Source organism: Camelus bactrianus, chromosome 21 (genome assembly GCF_048773025.1).
Source record: "Camelus bactrianus isolate YW-2024 breed Bactrian camel chromosome 21, ASM4877302v1, whole genome shotgun sequence".
NCBI classification, from domain to species: Eukaryota; Metazoa; Chordata; class Mammalia; order Artiodactyla; family Camelidae; genus Camelus; species Camelus bactrianus.
Window position 1 is genome coordinate 3,358,648 of NC_133559.1, and position 18,832 is coordinate 3,377,479.

Below are 18,832 nucleotides of genomic sequence, written 5' to 3' on the forward strand. Positions count from 1 at the left end.
TGAACACAGTCTTCACTGCCCACGGGCCTGCCATGCCCCTGTGTAACTGGGGGCTCCCTCTAGACTGAGACTCTAGGAAGTCAGGGCACACACCTGACTTGTCCATCGTGGTCCCCTGGCCCACAACCCAGAGCAGTCGCTCAATAAGAATTGTGTTGAATGAATGGATGACTTTATGACCACCCTCAGCACCCACATGTGAACACAAATCCTGACTGCACAACTGCTTTAAAGACTTTTTATCACTCAGAAGTCCAAGGAACCAAACCCAAACTGGCATCCAGTGGAAATTTCCATGTTCTCGTCACGTTCTGATTAACGTGTCACCGCAGGCCCCGCCGGGCTGGGTGGCGCACTCAAAGTGACTGCCCTGGGAGGGACCTGGTCTCAGTTCCCCCGCCCCACCACTGCAGTTCTCTGCTCCCAGACGGGCCCGGCCCCCGCACCTTGGCCTCTGCAGTGTCCACCTCCGCCAAACGCAGCGGATGTGCGATGCCGCCCTGTGAGGGAGGAAGCACAGGAGCTCCACGCTTATTGTTTAGAGGAAAAAGTTCTGTGCAGCCCCAGGGAAGAGGCTGAGTTGTCCTTGTGGAATCAGGGAGCCCGAGGGGCGGTCACCCTTCGGTGCCTCTGATGGAGGCGGCTTGGACGGTGGCCGCGGCCTCAGTGGAGCCTGAAGTCAGCAGAGTTGATCTTGGACGCCCTCCCACTTTCCTCGCTCTCGCTCCCCCTCCTCCCCGCGGTGCTGAGCCCAGCCAGGCCCCTGCTCCAGGACCGGGAAGCAAAGCGGCTGTCATTTCCGGACTAGTCACCATGCACCAGGCCCTGTCGAAGCTCTGTCTTACTGTTCCCACTTCACAGATGAGAAAACTGAGGCCGCGGCAGGTAAGACCTTTGCCACAGCCTCTGGGCTGGGGCGCAGAGGAGCTGAGATTCAAACCAAGCAGTTTGGCTGAGGTTGTCCCCCAAAGGTAGGCTAGGAGTCCTAGGCCAACGGGAACTCAACAGAAAAGCAAAATAAGGATGCTGAGCGTTTAGAATGTGTCAGCGTGAGGGGACAGCTGGCACCCACCCCCGAGGTCATCTGTGTGTGTGTGTGTTACAGTGTTTTTCCTGGAATAAAATGCTGTGACAGGGAGCTCTTCATTTTGGAGGCTTTTTAAAAATGTTTCTGGCTTGGCCAAATAAAAAGGCATTTTATCTGCATCAGTTCCCCCAAATAACTATGTTTAAATTTTCCTAATGGGTGAAATCAGGACTGAGCAGATGGAAGGCAGAGACTTTGGGGCCCAGCTCCAATCTCCTTGGGCACAGACCCCACCCCGTTCTGTGCCTTCGTTTCCTTGTTTAGAGGGCTGGGAGATAGGTGCACATGTCACACGTCCCAGGGAACCGTACCCCCAGCAGCCCTGAGCGTCCTGAGCCGTCTCCCTCACTGACGCCAGTGGCTCACCTTCTCCCAGGTGATGCTGCCCCTCTCCCTCGAGCCTGGGGCCTTTGGACACGGGGACAGTCTGGACAGGGAGAAAGTCAAGCTGCAGGTCAGAGAGGTGCAAACGGTCACCACACCCTGATGTAGGCCTTGGCTGTTCCCACCCTCTGCGAGTGTGAGAGGTGCACCAGATGGTGGTTCCCAGCTCTTCGATGTCACAGGTTAGTCGTTTTTCTCTTTCCCCATTTTGGGAACCAACAAAGGGTTGCCAACTCTTCGTTTTGCCAAGTGAGGACATTTTAAAAAATGCCACTTACAACCACTGACGTTTTGCACAAGAGACACTTGAGCACCAAAATAAAGAAAATCAACAGTCCGGCACTTTTTTCTTAATGGGATCAACCCCACTTTGTGAGTTCATTTTTGCCTCTCCTGTGGCCCTTCCTGTTTGTTGGCTTTGGACTGTGAAATGCTAAGCCATGTGGTCAGCCTTGGGGGGCCACTGGGCTGGGTCCTGCTGTGGTCACATCCTACCCATGGCTGGTGGCTGTTGGGGAGACATGGCTGATAAAAGCCTTGGACCACTTGGCACTGGTTTCCCACTGGCTGGGGGAGGCCCTGGCGACTCCCTCCTACTGAGGAAATGGGCCTCAAACTGATGGGTCAAAAGTCCCCAGAGGGAACCTTCACCCATCTCGAGGGTGCCCTGAGCTCCCAGGAAGGCTGGTTGCATGTTAGAAATTCCACTTCACCTGCTGGCTGATGGCTCCGTGATCTCAAAGATTCCCCACTGAATATCCACTCGGCAAATGCCGGACTATTGCTCCCTGGTGTGGTCCCCGTGCCTAGGAGACCGCTGCGCACAGAGTAGCCACTTCATAAATGTTTGCTCGGTAACTGACCAGGTCCGAGTACAAGTGCTGTCATGGAATGTATACAACCACAAGAATAAGGCTGACGACTGGCAAACGTTCGTGGTATTTGAACTGAGACTGTGGGTACACAATTTATAATGTCCTATATTTCCCATTGTTCTGTGTACTTGAAATCTTTCTTAACGAAAAGCCGAAAAAAATAACAAAAATTAGACCAATACAGAGTTGGTAAGAAACCAGGCATGCCTGTGATATGTAGAAATCACGAAATGGTATAAATTATTTACCAAACGGATGGTAAGGACATGCACCCCGGTGTAGCTAAGGGGCATCTCTGGATGCGGGTTATTGGCTTTTCCATCCACACTTTCTACCTATGTTTTTGGACTTTCTGTAATTAGGGGGGAAAAGCTGTGTAAAATATATGAATAAGATGCATCTTAGGGTTTTACTTTCCCACCATCCTTCCCTGTGTCTCTTCTCCTGGGGAGCTGCTAATTGCTCCTAAATTGTCTTCTCCTTGCCTGGGAGGGAACAAGGCTTTCCTGTTCAGGAAACATTTGTGCTGCCAGGAGTCCAGCAGATGAGAAAGAATAGAGGAGAGAGGCCCCTTCACGTGGAGCTGGGGCTGGGCTCCAGGAGCCACGGTTCCCCAGGCAGCCTGAGCTACAGGCTGAGGACTTTCTGCTTATCAGAAAGCTACACAGGGTCAGAGCGCAGGGTGTTCCGGGATGTGGAATTGATCCCCAGGGCAGCAGAAATGGGAGGACACTTGGTCCCACCCTCTCATTATACAGATAAGAATCTGAGATTCAGAGAGGGGAAGTGACCTGCCCAAGGTCACACAGCATCCTGCAGCCAAGGCAGGACTTGACCCCGTGACTCATGAGTCCTCCTCCCCAGAACCCCTCTTACCATCCTCCAGGGCCCTCTCTCAGTAGTGCTCCTGAGTTTTTCTCCGTTTGGTAGACTCAGATAGCAACTACTCCAACCCCTTCCTGACTTCCTACATCACCCGGTTTCGAAATCACCCCTGGGTTTTCCAAGAGAAACATATTTTAGTTTTGATTCTTTCTTTCCTTCTGCTCATTTGAAGAAATCTGAGAGCCCTTTTCTAATTGTTTGGTCAAGACTGCAGACAGGCAGCGAGGCATGCCACAAACATGATCTTGAGCCCGAGGAACCCGAGGCCACCGCCAGCTTGGAGAAAGATGGGACATCAGGTCTGTCCTTGGTGCTTGCTCAGCACATGAGCCCTGAGTTCTAGGAGACACAGGGTTGGGTGTTTGCCAAGTTCCCCAGATCCCCGATGTCAGGGCCCTGCCAGGAAAGTCTGAGGGAGTCCACATCGAGTCTCCCGAGGCTGAGGTTTAGTGGCTGTGAATCCATGGGGAGTTGGTGGAGGTGTACCCTGCCAGATGTGGGCTCTGCAGCCTAAACTACATTTCCTAGCCTCCCTTGCAGCTAAGCGTGGCCATGTGACTAAGTTCTGGCCAGTGGGATGCGAACACAAAGTGATGTGTACAACTTAAGTAAAGAAGGGGGCATGCCCTTCTTTGCCCCACCTCTTTTTGCTGGATGGTAGATGTGATGACTGGAGTTCCAGCTGCCACTTTGGAACACAGGGGCAACTCTAGAAATAGGAAAAACAAGATAGGAGAGACCTGGGCCCTAGCATCATGAAGCCTCCTACAGTGAGAAAGAAATTTCCATCTTCTTAAAGCCATGGTTATTTGAGGTTTCCTTTGATTTGTGGCCAAACTATTCCTAAGAAATGCACCATCCTTTGGTTGGAGAGTGGCTTGCAGTCGTTTGCAGAGGGGCTGTAGGGCGCCTGCTGTATGAGAGAGGCTGGGGGGCTCGGAGGTGAGACTGACAGTCGCTGTGTGTCTGCATAAAACACTCAGCCCAGCACCTGGCTCAGAATAAGAGCCCAGTGAATGTCAGTGACTACGCTGTCATCACAGGTGATCACACCATCCACCTTGGTCCATGGGATACCAGGGCTGTCTGGGGCCAGAGGGCACAGCTCAGATGGAGGAGGCATTTGAACATGACCCAAAGATAGGAATCAGAAGAGGACGACTGGTAAGCATTGACACCATCAGACACCGTGACGAAGACATTATTTGGATAGTTTTACGGACATTATTTCTCATAACGCCCTCGGAACCCAGTAGGGTAGATGCACGCCACCCTCGTTACCCGGGGAGGGTGCTGAGCCTCGGGGAGGGTGGTGCCCCACCCTCAACCCCGCCGCCAAGATCACCCAACAGAGCCGGATTTGGACTCTGCACTCTGGCTCTGGGGTCCTCCTGTCTGGGGGTCTGTGGGCTCAGGCAGTGGGAAGAGTAGGAGCAGAGGCCACTCAGGAAGGCACCAGGGGTCCCGTCTGGAGCTTAGGCCCCAGGCCCAGGAGTGAGGAGCGTGAGAAAGACCAATAGGGGGGCAGAGGGCTCCACAATCAGTGGGCCCATGAGTCCTCTGGTCCACTTAGAAAAAGCACACATTTATTATCTCGTATTTTGGAGGTCAGAAGTCAGCCAAAGCAGAATCTGGGGTGTGAGGGGCTCTTTGCCAATTCAAGGCCTGGCACGACTGAGGAACCTTCCCCATCGCCCCCTCCAGCCTTACCTCTCCGGCTGCCCTGATGCCCCCTGTGCGGGCCCATCTAGGACAGAGTCCACCCCACCGCTTCCACCACTTGAGACTCACCTGCCTGACCCCAGTCCCAGTGGGGCCTGAGCACATCCCCCAAGCCGGGCTCTGAATTACAAGAAACCCTGGGGACCGACAGGGCTGCAAAGCCACTGCCAACTGTGGGGTCTGCAGAAGCCCCAACTCAGTGCCCCTTTTGGAGTTCACCTGCCCGCCTGCTGGCTTCGCGAAGCCTGTAGAATGCCAGCTCGCTGTGATGCAGCTGCTAAAAAAAAGCTAATTCATTTCTGAGCTACACAAAAAATGTTGGTGCATTGGATCTGGGAGCAGACCCCCAGGTGGGGATGGGGTCCCTCCAGGCACTGGTAGCCACCCTCATCCTGCCCATCCTACCCATCCGGCCTCATCCTACGGAGGCCGGACACCAAGGGTCCCTCCCCAGCCCCATCTCGTTTCCTTCCTGAGGGGACCCTATGAGGGTGGATGACTACTGTCCCCACCTCACAGATGAAAAAAATCAACACTCAGAGGAGTCCTGGCCTGCCCTGGGGTCTAGCTAGGAGGGAAGAGCCTGGACTGGGCCCCTGGGCAAAAGCTTCACATGGCAGGGACCTGTCTGCCTATGTAGAGACACGTCCCCACCAGCAGCCCAGGCCTGGGGGTGGGAGAGACACTCAGTGAGCACCTGATGGGAAAACTTGACAGTGGAGAGAGTACTGGATGCCAGCACTGCGTCCCTGTCCCTTCCTGGGTGTGTAGTCACTTGAGGTCTTGCAGGAGAATGAACTTTCTCCTGCAAGGAGAAAAGGTCAGGATGTCTGCAATTGTCTCTCTCGTGGTTCAGCAAAATTAACTTGTAGGAAAGAGAGAGAGTCATGGGCTCTAAATGAGGGGTGCACATGGTTTGTGCAGTTTTTCTCAAGGACACAGACCTGCCTGCCCCTGTGGCCAAGGGCAGTGAAGGGGCCTGGGGTGGGTGAGGGGGAGGGAGGGCCAGTTCTGTCCTCACTCAGCCCCTGCACCCTATCCCTCTCCCCGACTTTCCCCTCTCCCCACTACCTCAGCTTTTCCCTCTCTGGCCACAAGATGTCTCCACGTGGCCCTACAAAAGGTGGTTTCCATTCCTTAGTTCTTTAAGTTTCAAGATGTGAATTACCCGTTGCCCTTCCTCTCCAACCCGCTGCTCTTTCTCCCCTCATGGGTAAAGGCAGTTTTCTCTGGGATGTGCTTCCTGAGGTCACACAGTCCCCTCGGCCCGCCACTCGGGGATTCCCCATTAGGTGGTCTCTGCTGCCCTCTCGTGGCCATTGCCTGTAATGCCAAGCCCACCCTCCCAGAGCGGCAGAAACCTGAAATGGCTTTGCAGCCCCTCGGGGTCCTAGAAGAGCTGGGGGCTCCAGAGAAACAGAATCAATTAATCGGATACATGAAGAGATGTATTTTAAGGAATTGGCTCATGCAATGTGGGGGCTGGCAAGTCCCAAATCCACAGGGCGGGCTGGAAACTCTGGCAGGAGCTCACGCTGTTGGCTTGAGGCGGAATTTCTTCATCTCCAGGAACCCTCCTCTGTTTTGCTCTTAGGATCTTCCAGTGATTGAGTGAAGCCTCCCCCGACCCTATTACTGAGGGGCAGCCTCTTTACTTAAAACCAACTGACTGCAGATGCTACCACATCTCCCAAATGCACACACGTGAGTTTGCGTTGGATGAAATGGTTGGATACCCTGGCCCAGCTGAGTTAACATGGAAAACTGACCATTGCAGTTGGCTCACTGGAAAGGTTAGGTTTGAAAGTGAAATGTCTCAGATTCTGTTGTCCTCCTGATTCCCAACTCCCACTTTTTTTTTTTTTTAATTGAAGTAGAGTTGATTTAAATGTGTCAGTTCCTGGTGTACAGCATAGTGATTTAGTTATACACACACACACACACACACACAAACACACACACACACACACACAGTTTTTCGTTATAGGTTATTTAAATTTGTATCAGATTTGTATCAGAGGCTACAGTTACCAACATTCTGCTGTTCTACCTCCCCCTCTTCCCACCCCATCTCTCATGCTTGCTGTGCTTGTGAGTTTCATATTCTTTTCTTTAGGTAAAGTGGAGGCACACTGAATTGCACAAATCTTACAATTAGCAAAATGGATTGTACTTAATCTTAAGTTAGTACAGTTTTATACGTGCTGTTATATTTCCTCCTTTTTGTGTTCTCTTTGGTTTTTTTTTTCTAATAATGAGCAGACAGTTTTTATCATAAGGGGACAAAACCAATAAGATGATGATAAAAATGTTTAAGATGTTCCTGTGGGTGAGTGCCATCCCCTCCATCAGTCACAAGGCCTCGGGACCCCCCAGGTTCACTCTGTGCTTCTTCACAAACCTGCCCCGCACAGCCAGCTCTCCGAGGAGCCTGGGGAGGCCAGGCCACCTCCTTGTGGGAGAAGGAGACTCAGCGATAGATCCACCAGCACATCTGGGCCCGGGGCTGAGTCCCAGGAGAGCAGCCCAAAATCCAGTCCTTGCACCTCCTGGCGAACCCCAACACTGCCAAGTTCACAAGCACCTCCACCTCCATGTGGAAAGTAGGAGCCTCTGGGACCCCACCTGGGGTAGCCTCCTAACCCGCTTGCTCGGGGGCTGGCCCTGAGAGAGGCTGCCCAGGCAACCAGCCAAGGCTCCTCCCAGGGTGACTGTGGGTGGCCACATTGCCTGGCAACCAGGTGGCAGCGTCTCTGGAGCCAGGACCACAGAGCTGCGCCCAGCCCTGTGCGGCTTCTCCCAGGCTTTTGGGAAGGACCCCTGGGGCTCTGTCCTTATTCCCTAAGACCAGGACAGCTGCCAGCTCTGGTCACAATGAACATTGTTCTCTTCAGGTGAGTGGCCCTGCGCTGATCCCGGCTGGGAGGGAGGTGGCGGCCAGGTATTTAGGGCCGGATGCACCAAGACAGATGGGGCAGCCTGGACTGCTAGGGGGCGGTGGTAAGGGTGCTCTCTCACTTACACCAAGCCCACCTCAAGGTCTAGGGAGGACAGGGCCCGGGACCATGGAGGCTTCCAGAATCTGGCCTCTGACTGCTTTTCCAGCATTATTGCCCACAGCTCTGGGGTATCCAACTTTCCTTGCTCACCTCTACCTGGGAAACCTCTCTTCATGCCTCAAAGCCGCATCAGGCACCACCCTTCTGTGGAATCATCCCTGACCCCACTGCCTGCAGCCTGATTCTACCTCTCATCTCATCGGCTTTTTACCTGGCTGTTTCCATGCCTGGTTCTTCTGGGAGGTTGCAATACCAAGGGCACCTCTGAACCACCCAATGTGCTTCTTTAAAAATGCACCCCCCTGGGCCTTACTCATAGGGAGTATGGTTCACAAGTCTGGGGGCGGGTGTACTGGGAATCTGCAGGTTTAACTTGTGCCCCAGGGTGATTCTGATTGAAGGGTCCCAGGACCCCAGCTGGAGGGACAGAGACTGCGGCCGGCTATGTGACCTGGATCAATACGCTTTACCTCTCTGGCCTCCGTTTACTTTGCTTGCAGAGTAACGCTTGCCGTGTGCATTGCAAACCATGAAGGGCAGTTAGGGTTTGTCAGGGGGAGGACAAGGGCCCTCCTTCCAGCTTCCAGCTTTAGAGGTATGGTTAGAGGGCAGGGGGATGGCGCCCTGGTCAAATGGAGACAGGCAGGGGCAGTGACCACCTGGAAGGAGGTGCAGTGGGGTGGGAGGGAAGTGAGGGCCTGAGGCTGCGCTCCCTTTGCTGTCTCGGGAAGATGAAATCCAACAGGCCCTACGCTCACTCTATCTTATTTCATGGAACACCTCCGATGGGCAGGCAGGCACTGGGTTCGCAGCACATAAAGATGTGTCAGCCAGCTCCAGCCCACCTTACCCCGAAAAAACCAAGCTCGGCAGGAAGTGATAAGCTTCGAGCCAGGGGGACAAGCTAAAGGTTCAGGGCTGGGGGAGGGAGGAGGGACAAACAGGTGGAGCACAGGGTCTTTGGGGCCATGAGACTTCTCTCTGTGACGCTGTGACGATGGAGACAGGGCCTCAAGCACTTGTCAAAACCCATGGAACGTAAAACACAGAGATGGAATCGTCATGTCAAGGAGGGACTTTAGTTAGTAAGAACATATCACAACTGGCTTCTCTTTTGTAACAAAGGCACTGCCCCTGAGGGCAGCTGTTAATAACAGGGGAACCACAGGTGCTGGGGAGAGGATATCTGGGGACTCTCTGTCTTTTCCACTCAGTTTCTCTGTAAACCTAAAACCGGTTCCCCCGCCCCCCCCCCCCAATTTTTAATTAAAAAAAAATAGCTTTACAGTTTAGAGAAAGGAGAGAATTTCAACAGCTGGGGGTAAAGACAGAATCGGGGGGTTTCAGACGGAAGACACTGCGGCCGCCAGGATGGCTGCAATCTGGCCCAACTCCGTGGGGACGATAAAGCCCCTCTAAAGGGTCCCAGGGTGGAAGAGGTTGGGTGAGGAGTCAAACCCACGTTTGCATTCCTGTCTGGCCACTGACCAGCCCTGTGACCCTGCCAGTCTCCCGCATCTGACCCAAGAACTGAGCGTTAACCCGGGGAAGAGACACCTGGCCTAGGGCTTGCCACTCAGGAGGGGGGCGATAGGTGGGTGACCCCTGCGTCATTGTCCTGATCTGGCTGAGCGTCACTGCCCAGAACGGGCCCTCAGGCCCCCGACTCCCCAGGGACTGCCAGGTGAGGGTGATGGAGGAAACGGTGACCAATGCCGAGAAGTACTTCGGCCAGTTCTGCTTGCTGCTGGCTGCCTACACCCGCAAGACGGCCCGTCTGCGAGACAAGGCCGACAAGCTGGTCAAACAGCTCATCGACTTCGCCAACACTGAGAACCTGGAGATGCGGACCACCCTGAGGAACTTCGCAGAGGACCTGGCCAAAGTACAGGATTACCGGCAGGCTGAGGTGAGTGGGTTGCCCCAGAGGAGCCAGACCCCATCGCCTGACTGGGTCTGAGGGATGGAGCCGACTGGTGGGGACCACAGTCAGTGGACATGTCTCCTGCAAAGGTGTCCCCGAGGGAGGACACTCACACCACTCCCTCCCCAGGGCCACACCTCGGTTTATAGGACTGAGAGCCCGAAGGCTTAGCAGGGGGAAAGGGGGCTGCAGGGAGTTAGGGAAACAATGAAAAATAAAAACCTCCAGCCAGCCCAGAAAAATCCTCTCTGTGATGGCAGAAAAGAATGAAACACCTTTTCTACTGAATAAGCATCAAACCACAAGGCAGTGCACGTCACAGGGATCAGACAAGTGACGGCAAAGGCAGAAACCGCGCTCCTCTGACAGCCACACAGGAGGAAGCCGCTGTGGGCACGTTCTGGAGCCGGGAGGTAACTGTCCTCCGGGACGGGGCCTCCCCGAGGACTGGGAAGGGGACAGCACCCTTTGTCACACAGGGCTTCCTAATTCCACCTGGTGACTGGGTGGCCACCTGTGCTGGCTGTCTTTATCCAAAGAAAATGAACACTCCTTGTCTCCCTCAACAAGCAGGCAGGCAGGTGAGGAGCCCGGCGCCAGGCAGACCCCCAGGAGACGCTCTTATCCTTGACGTTTGCAGAGATGACTGATCTTTCCTGGTGTAAAACCAGCCAGAGGCTTTTCCGTCTTTGTCAAAAGGTTGACATCCATCCCAAAGGGACAGAGAAAGGATTTACAATTTTAAGTTTTCTAAAGGAAACGCTGCCAGCAAAGGGAGGGAGCAAGTCCCCTTCCCTTTCCGTACCTGGGAAAGCTATTATTCTCATGAGTTTTAGATCTGCATTTACAAGCACCATAAGTGCTGATGAAGGAGGAGGCTGGGACTGCGTGGGGACTTTGGCCCCCCTGACCCATCTGGCAGGCCAGACCATCCTCCAGCATCAGCCTTACCTGGGAACTTGTTAGGAATGCAGGTTCCCTGGACCTGCTGAGTCAGAACCTCTGGGGTGGGGCCTGGCGATGGGTGATTGAAGGAACCCTTGGGGGCACCCCTACACCTGCTCTAGTGTGACCCCCACAGGGTAAGTGTGTGATCCACACCAGCTGTCATTGTGACCATTGTTATTGTTACTGACATGCTTACTCGAGTGTCTAGCCTTAGGCTGGGCATTTGGGCACTGATGCAGGGGCCCGAGGCATTGCCTTGGCCGACCCTGCCGTGTCCCAGGGGCCGCACAGAGCAGTCACCTCTGAATTCCGTGTTAGTCCACGTTCCAGGCGGGTGTGTCACCCTCCCCTGGAAGGCCTTAAGGCAGTTTCGAGAACTGAAATAGTGCTGGGTCCCCTTGAGCTGCCATGAACCCTGGGCACAGTCATACCCATTTTACAGGCAAGGAAACAGGGCTCAGTGATATGAAATGTGTCGCCCCAGCCCTTGGGAGGCAGCACCCTGAGCCCAGGTTGGTGCTCTCAACCCTAAGGTAGGGGAAGGGTAACCGGTCCTGGCCTTGTCCCCCATGGGCCCATGGTGCAGCTCCGGGTATGCAGATGGCACACTATAAATGCAGGTCAGAGGCCGCGAAGTCTCCCAGCACCTCCGTGGCTCTGCCCATTCTGACTCTCTGTGTGTCCATGGTCCCCCAGGTGGAGAGGCTGGAGTTCAAGGTCGTCAACCCCCTGAAACTCTACGGGACACAGATAAAGCAGACCCAGGTGAGTGAGGGCCCAGCATTGCGGGTGGGCCGCATCAGAGGCTGGCCAGGCTGGGACCCCAGGAAACAGCCCAACTCCTGCCTTAGGCTGAGATCAAGAAATTCAAACATGTCCGGAACCATGAGATCAAACAACTGGAAAAACTGGAGAAGCTGAGACAGAAGTCCCCTTCGGACAGACAGATGATCGTATCCTTCCATGAGGCCGGGCACCGCGTGCTCCCGGGGAGGAGGGGGGCTGCAGGGGCCACCCCAGGGGCTGCGGGTTAACCTGGCTCCTTAACAGCACCTTTCTCAGTCCCAGGTGAGCAGGACACGTCTGTCTGGGGAAGGTAATGAATGGCCTCGCAAAATGGTGAGGTGAGCTTCACCCAGGCAGGTGTGTGCGGGGCCCTGAGTTCGAGCCGGGAGTCTGAGGTGCTGGGAAAGCGGTTGGTTGGGGTCTGAGAGAACTGGGTTCCCTCCCCACAGCAACACCACGCAGCAAGTCAGGGAGTCACTCCCCTCCGCGGGTCTGTAACGTGCTCACTGCTCACACGAGGCGGGCCGTCTAGGTGAGGGAACCAAGAGAGGTGACTCACCCTAGGTCACGCAGGGAGCTGAGTGACAAACCTGGAACTCAGCCCTGAGGGCGCCTGGCTCTGAAATCCAGCTCCTTCATCTGCCGGCCTACCGTGGAGTCGGTCATACAGATGTCAATCAAAGGAACCAATAAATTAGTTACCTAAAACCTTTCTACCTGCAGGAATTCATGATCAGTGAATGTGGAGTACCTGTTATAATAATATCTCGGTGGTGCCCACTCTAATTCTTGCAACGATCCTGCAGAAGCAGGCCTCATCACTGTCCCTTGTTTGCAGGAATTGGGGCTCAGAGAGGTTAAGTGACTTGCCCGAGGTCACACAGCTGACAAGTGAGTCTGTCCAAGCGGCACCTGCCCCTTTTGCCATGGTCAATGACTAAATTGGCAAGAGATGCCCATGACACAGGAAAGCTGGCCCCAAAGTAGGGTGAAGGGACAGAAAATGATCGAGAATGGAGCCCCCATGACACCCTCTATCTCCGGGGCCAGGCGGAGACCTGTGTGCAGAGAGCCTCGGTGGATGCCGGCCGTACCACCCACCAGCTGGAGGAGACGGTCAATGCCTTCCAGAAGCAGAAGCTAAAGGACCTACAGGTAGAGGTGGGAGGTCCCCAGGCGGAAGTCTTCTGGGCTGCCTCTTGTGTGAGAACTGGTGAGTGTGCCCATGTGTGTGTGCACATGGTGTGTGTGTGTGCACATGGTGTGTGTGTGTGTGCGTGTGTGTGTGAGCCCAGGCTCCTAGGACAGTTAATCCTGGCTTCATCCTGGCCGCGGGGGTTAAGAGGCCGGCTGCTTGGGCAGCTGTCCTGCACAGCTGTCCTGCCTGGAAGCCAGCATTGGCAGCCCAGCCCTCTCAACACCCAGCACGGCTCCCCACCATCCAGGAGACCTGGGCAGGGTCTGTCTTCCCTAGCCCCCTTCCTGTCTGCATAGGACTAGCCCTGACTGCCTCTTCCCCTCTGTGAAGCCCCAGTCACCCAGACCCCAACCCGATGCCCCCAGAATCCTGGGCCCAGAGCCCCTCTCTTACAAGAGGCCTCAGGGAGTCAGGGTCTTTAAGGGCAAGATGGTCACAGAGGCCCCTGTACCCCCTCTTGACTCCCCCTTTAGTCCATTTTCCAAGTTGCAGCCCCAGGGATCTCACAAAAGACAGCTCTGATTTGTTACTCCTAGGTTTAACACCATCCCGTGGTTTCTCTCATTCCAAGGATAAAGGCTGAAATTCCCCCCAAGTCTCCAGAAGCCCCAGCCCAGCCCTCCAGCCTCATCTGGACATACCCCTCCAAGCTCAAGCGCACCAAGCCGTTTCATACCTCAGGGCCTTTGCACAAGCTGTGCCTTCTACCAGCAGGGCTCTGCCCTTACTCTGCATCAAATTAATACCTCCTTGTCCTTCAGGGAGACTCGCCTGGACCCCCAGACCTGGTCCACCCCACTGTTAGCACACATTGCCCTGCTCCCTCGGGGGACAGTTATCCTAGAAGGTGGATTCATTGTATCTTTAATTCACTCTTGAATCTAACAGATGTTTAAATACACACCAACTATGTGCCAGGAGCTATGTCTGAGGCTGGAGACACCATAGCCAACAAAGCAAGGCCCTGTCCTCATAGAGCTGACACCCTTGGGGGAGACAGATCACGCAGACCCCATAAGAGCAGGGACAGAGCTCACTGTTCCCTGCCTGGCTCCCACGCTGCATGTCAGCATCACAGGGCAGACCCCTGCCTGTCTTGTTCCCCACTGAGTCCTGGGTACCAGGCCCCAGGCCTGGCACTCAGCAGACATGCAGTAAATATTTGAGAAATGAACAAAAGAATGAACGAACGAATGAAGTGAGTGAAACAGTGGTAATTAGTGCCCGAGCTGTTATGTCCAGGCAGAACCTAAAACCAGTGTCCAACAGCAGACCAGTGTCCAACACCTGATGTTCATGAGGACTAAAAGCAGGACTCCTGGGGGGTCAGCGAGAGCACCCAACATTCTCTACGGTCAGGGGCCAACAGAACATGCAGTTTAAAACCAGCATCTTTTAACATCCAGGGGTTAAACTGATAAGAGACACTTATCCAAACCTCCAAATTTTTAAAAGAAATAAAAACCAGAACTTGAAATAATGATTATCATTATATTGGTTTTAGATCGCAATTCTAAGAAAATGATCACATTTACAAAACAACTCTCTGACTCCTATAAAAGAATGTAAGCAATACTCTCATGCAGGGGTTCCCCTACCTGAGCAGGCATCAGAAGTCCCCTCGAAGGCTCCTTACAATGGAGATGACCAGCCTGCCGTGGAGTCCCATCCCGTGGGCCCGGGTGGGCCGGAGAACCTGCATTTCTGATAAGCTCCCGGGTGAGGCTGGTGTTGAAGTAACTGAATCTCGGAGGGCCTTGTGAACTGGGACCGCTCTGGTCTCTGCTGTGCAGATGAGTAAACTGAGGCTTGAAGGGATAAGTCATTGACTCGGGCCACACGCCAGTAAAGGGCAGGATGAGGCCTTGTTTCACAGGTGTTACTGCCAGCACCGCCTCCCAGGGCAGGCGGGGAGGAGCGGGGAGGCAGGGATTTCCATCACAGCCTTGGACTCCCTCTCCCAGGTCAGCTTACAGACCTCCTCGGCCCACCTTACCCAGGCACTTCCCATGTGACGTGAAGAGGGCGTTTCCAAACTGCAGGATCCTCCCCTAGCACCAAGCCTGTGTCCTGCTAAGGCTCCCCACACAGTAGGAGCTTGTGCTGTGTCCAGCACACAGAAGAAGTCCACACTGGGGCGGGACACACAACAGGAGCCTGTGCTGGACCTGACACACAGTAGGATCTCCTCTCAGGTCTGGCACACAGTAGGAGCTTGTGCTAGACCTTGCACACAGTAGAAGCCCCCCACTGGAGGCAGGCATGCAGTAGGATCTCTGTAAGAGTTTACTAAGCCATGCTGAACCATCTGATCAAGAGAAGCCTACCTCTCTATCACTAATGTTTTGACAAGCTGGCTGATCAGGTCGTGGGGCCTCTGGGCCGAGCAATGTCTACCAGCAGTAACCCCTCCCTCTCTGGTAAGACCCACTTCCAGCTTGTGGGTGACAGAGGCTGAAGGTTTGTAGGCATCAGCCTGCAAACACTTGTCCGCAGAGTGAGACAAGCAAAGGCTGAGTGGATGAGCCCAGGATGACAGAGCTGAGAGCAGGATGCCCTTCAGAAAGTCCTTGCCAAGAAACAAGGCCTCACACATTTCTGGAACAATCCCTGTGCAAGGCAGCATTTGAACTATGGAGATGCATTATGTGTTCAAACAAAAATAAACTAATTTGAAATAATACATTGAAATTCCCTGCCAAGGACCTGCCCCACAAGGACAACTGAGCCCCCACCTCCTGGTTTGTCCATGCCTGAGGTGACCCCAGGGCTGTCCTGACAGCGTTGCTGATCCGGGCTTGTCTCCCCATAGAAAATTTTGTCGGATTTCGTGACCATTGAGATGGTCTTCCATGCCAAAGCGGTGGAGGTATATTCCAGCGCCTTCCAGACTCTGGAGAGGTACGATCTGGAGAGAGATCTGGAGGTGGGTCATGTACACCCCATCTTTTATTTGGGGTGTGGGGTTGACCTTGAAGTTGGTTGTGTCTTGATAGAAGCAGTTTTTGTTGGCAACATTTTGCAGTTTCTCTAACTTTGAAGGCTCATTCTCTTGAAGTGCATTAAATAGCTGGCCCTTGGCGCCAGACCAGGGGCAGGTAATGGCCCCCGCACTGTCTCTCTGGGATATCACCATGTTCACTGTCACCTGGGTGTTTAAAAACAAATGAATCAACAACAACAAGCACGTCCAGGGAGATGCTCGCTGCACTCTGCATATAGACAAGGTGCTCATCCTCCTCCTCTGATCTGAGCGCGATCTAGAGTAAGCTGTCTGAGTTACCTCTGACGCGACGCGCCAAGCCTGGTGGTGTAAGTCAGCCAACATCACCGTGTTTGTCTTCTTTGGTTCTGGGGTTGGAGGGTTCAGCGGCGCCATCCTCATCTGGGTCCTTCAGCCAGCCTGTAGCTGGGGCTGAGTCTTTTCCAAGGCTTCCCACTCGTGTCTCGTTGATGAAGGCTGTCATCTGGGTAGCCAGTAGGCGATGTGATTCAGAGTTCAAAATGAAAACATGGGCCCTCTGTTCAACAATTACTAAGAATTCCAAGACGGCAGAGTCCTTCCGAGCTGGGGGCCCTGGGCAGTGGTATGAGATGTACCCCGACGAGGCCCGCCCCGTCTGGGTCCGTAGTGGGGTTTGCACCCGGAGTAACTGACCACGGCCTCTCCCACCGTGGCAGCTGCTCCAAGAGCGAGCATCAGAGACAGAGCCAGGCGGAAATACTGTGTCACCTTTTGTGACCTAACCTCAGAAGTATCTGAGCTTCACAAAGACCATATTCAAGGGGAGAATTACAGTCCAGCTCCTGATGGGAGAAAGTGTCAAAGAATTTGTGGATGAGCTTTAAAACCACCATAAGACGTTAAATGCAGATTGGATAAGCTGCGGTGCAGTCACTCATCTCTACCCTATTTTGGGGGGCAGGAGGGTGATTTCTAATCTTCCTATGTGACGATGGACGTGTTACCTAGCCTCTCTGGGCCTCAGCTTTCCCATCTGTAAAATGGGGTGATAACGCCCACTTACAAGGCTGCTGTAGCTCAAACAGACTGAGGAACCGGAGGCTCCCAGTGCGGGTGGGGGGCCCGGCAGTCACCTGTGCGCCCGCCATCCTGTCCAGCCCTCTTTCCTTCCCGTTCACACTCCTTTCTGTTTCCTGAGCGGATTCAACCCTCCCGGCAGGATTTTAGAGCCAAGATGCATGGAGTTCACAGGCCTTACGGGCCTCGCGACGCTCGGCCGCTCACGGACACCGGCCCGGCCGCGGCTGCTCCGTGGTCTCTCGCCCAGGTGAGCACTGGCAGTGGGGCGTCAGGCCTGTGACAAAGTGAAGGGTCCAGAGGCCACCAAAGAGCCGGAATCCAAAGAGCTGCTGAGAGGACCGGCCTGAGGCGGACTGAACCGGCCAGAACCGGACTCAGGAAGCCACGCCCCCGTGCCTGTGGCCGCCGCGGCTCCCGAGCGCCCCCTAGAGGCGTCTGGGGGCGTGTGCACTCCTGCCTCCCAGGGCCCCGCCCGCGTGTTCAGAGCTCAGAACGTCTCAGCTTTTCGGAAAGAAATGCGGTGCACGAACTACCTGCTACCTGATGAGCCCCAGCAAGGCCTGTGGTCAGGCACGTTTATATTCCTGCAGGGAAACCCTTGAGTGCTCAACCAGGTGGGATAAATCAGGGCGCTAAGCAGCATCATGCCAGTCAGGGTAGATTTAGTCACCCAGCGAATAGGGGGCAAGGGGTGTCTCATGCTTTCTGGATAATTCTCTCTAAAGGCAGTGAAGGAAGTATGGTCCCCAGCCAGACTGCCTGAGTCCAAACCCACTGCTCCCAAGCTGGGTGACTCTGGGAAAGTTCCTTAATTTCTCTGTGCCTTAGATGCCTCACCTGCAAAGTGAGGCGAATGATAGTAACCCCTCAAAGCATCGTGGTGGTAGGTGAACAGACCTTCCCGAAGCACTTAGAAATCCATACTTGTCACCATCATTATGATTAGTGCTGTGATATTGTTGTTGTTGTTGTTTAGAGTGCTCAGAGCACCATGCGAAGCCAGAGAAAAGAAGCAGAGAGCGAGGACAGCTCTGCCGAGGACCCCGTGGAGGACCTCAGGGGGCAGGGGCAGGGCCTCCACCACTAGGACGAGAACTCCCGAGACGGGGGAACGGGGCTGACGCTGGTTGCTTGGGGGCTCTGCTGTGTCTCTGAGCCTCTGTTTCCTCATCCGTACGACAGGGAGAGTATCACTCTCAGGACGCTCTGGGGATCAAGGTGCCAGCCGGGTGCCTGGTGTATAGCTGGTGCTCAATAAATGTGGGTGCATCTCACCCTGACTCGTGCCGGGTCTCGCTTCCTGTCTTATGACCGGGGCTCCGGGTGTTTAAGCCTGTGTTAACGTTGAGAGCTCAGTGGATCAGTCTCCAGGGCCGCCTTAGCAAATCACCACACACTGGGCGCTTCAAACAACAGAAATCTATTCCCCTACAGTCTGGAGGCCCCAAGCCCGAGATCAGGGCTCTGGCAGGGCTGGGTCCTTCTGGGTCTGTGAGGAGGACCTCTGGGTGTTTCCCAGACATCCTCGGTGCTCCCTGGTTTGTACACACATCACCTTGATCTGTCTTCATCCTTACATGGTGTCTCCCCATGTCTGTGTCCAAATGTCCCCTTTTTATAAGGACACCAGTCATATTGGATTAGGGTCCACCCCATTCATCCTAACTGAATATATCTGCAAAGACTATTTCCAAATAAGGCTACATTCTGAGGTCCGGGGAGTTAGGACTTTAACATGTGAGTGTTGGGGGTACTCAGTTTACCCACAACATAGGGACATGAGGTGCAGGGATGACCGTGGGGCCACTGACCTCTTATCATCAGAAAAAGAGAAAGCCAGCATTTCACAAAAGCTGCCTATCAACCAAGTTAGGAAGGACTGATAAAGGTGTCCTGTTTGTGTCTGGCGGGAGCGGTAA

General features: G+C 54.3%; 1 protein-coding gene across 1 annotated transcript; it reads left to right on the top strand.

The window, feature by feature from the left end:
* Positions 1-382: 382 nt before the first annotated feature.
* On the top strand, positions 383-18,199 carry CIBAR2 (CBY1 interacting BAR domain containing 2). Its single transcript, XM_074349322.1, has 11 exons — positions 383-885; positions 1,464-1,653; positions 6,548-7,847; positions 9,687-9,921; positions 11,581-11,649; positions 11,736-11,837; positions 11,947-11,952; positions 12,721-12,825; positions 15,681-15,794; positions 17,053-17,160; positions 17,890-18,199. Exons 3-11 carry the CDS (start codon positions 7,828-7,830, stop codon positions 17,998-18,000), a joined length of 870 nt encoding a protein of 289 aa, XP_074205423.1. The 5' UTR covers positions 383-885; positions 1,464-1,653; positions 6,548-7,827; the 3' UTR covers positions 18,001-18,199.
* Positions 18,200-18,832: the final 633 nt, after the last annotated feature.

Excerpts from the sequence above, each read along its gene's own strand:
- CIBAR2 (XM_074349322.1), top strand. The coding sequence starts at position 7,828 with ATGAACATTGTTCTCTTCAG. Across the intron at positions 9,922-11,580 it reads AGGATTACCGGCAGGCTGAG|GTGGAGAGGCTGGAGTTCAA; the intron begins GTGAGTGGGTTG and ends ATGGTCCCCCAG. Across the intron at positions 11,650-11,735 it reads CACAGATAAAGCAGACCCAG|GCTGAGATCAAGAAATTCAA; the intron begins GTGAGTGAGGGC and ends CTCCTGCCTTAG.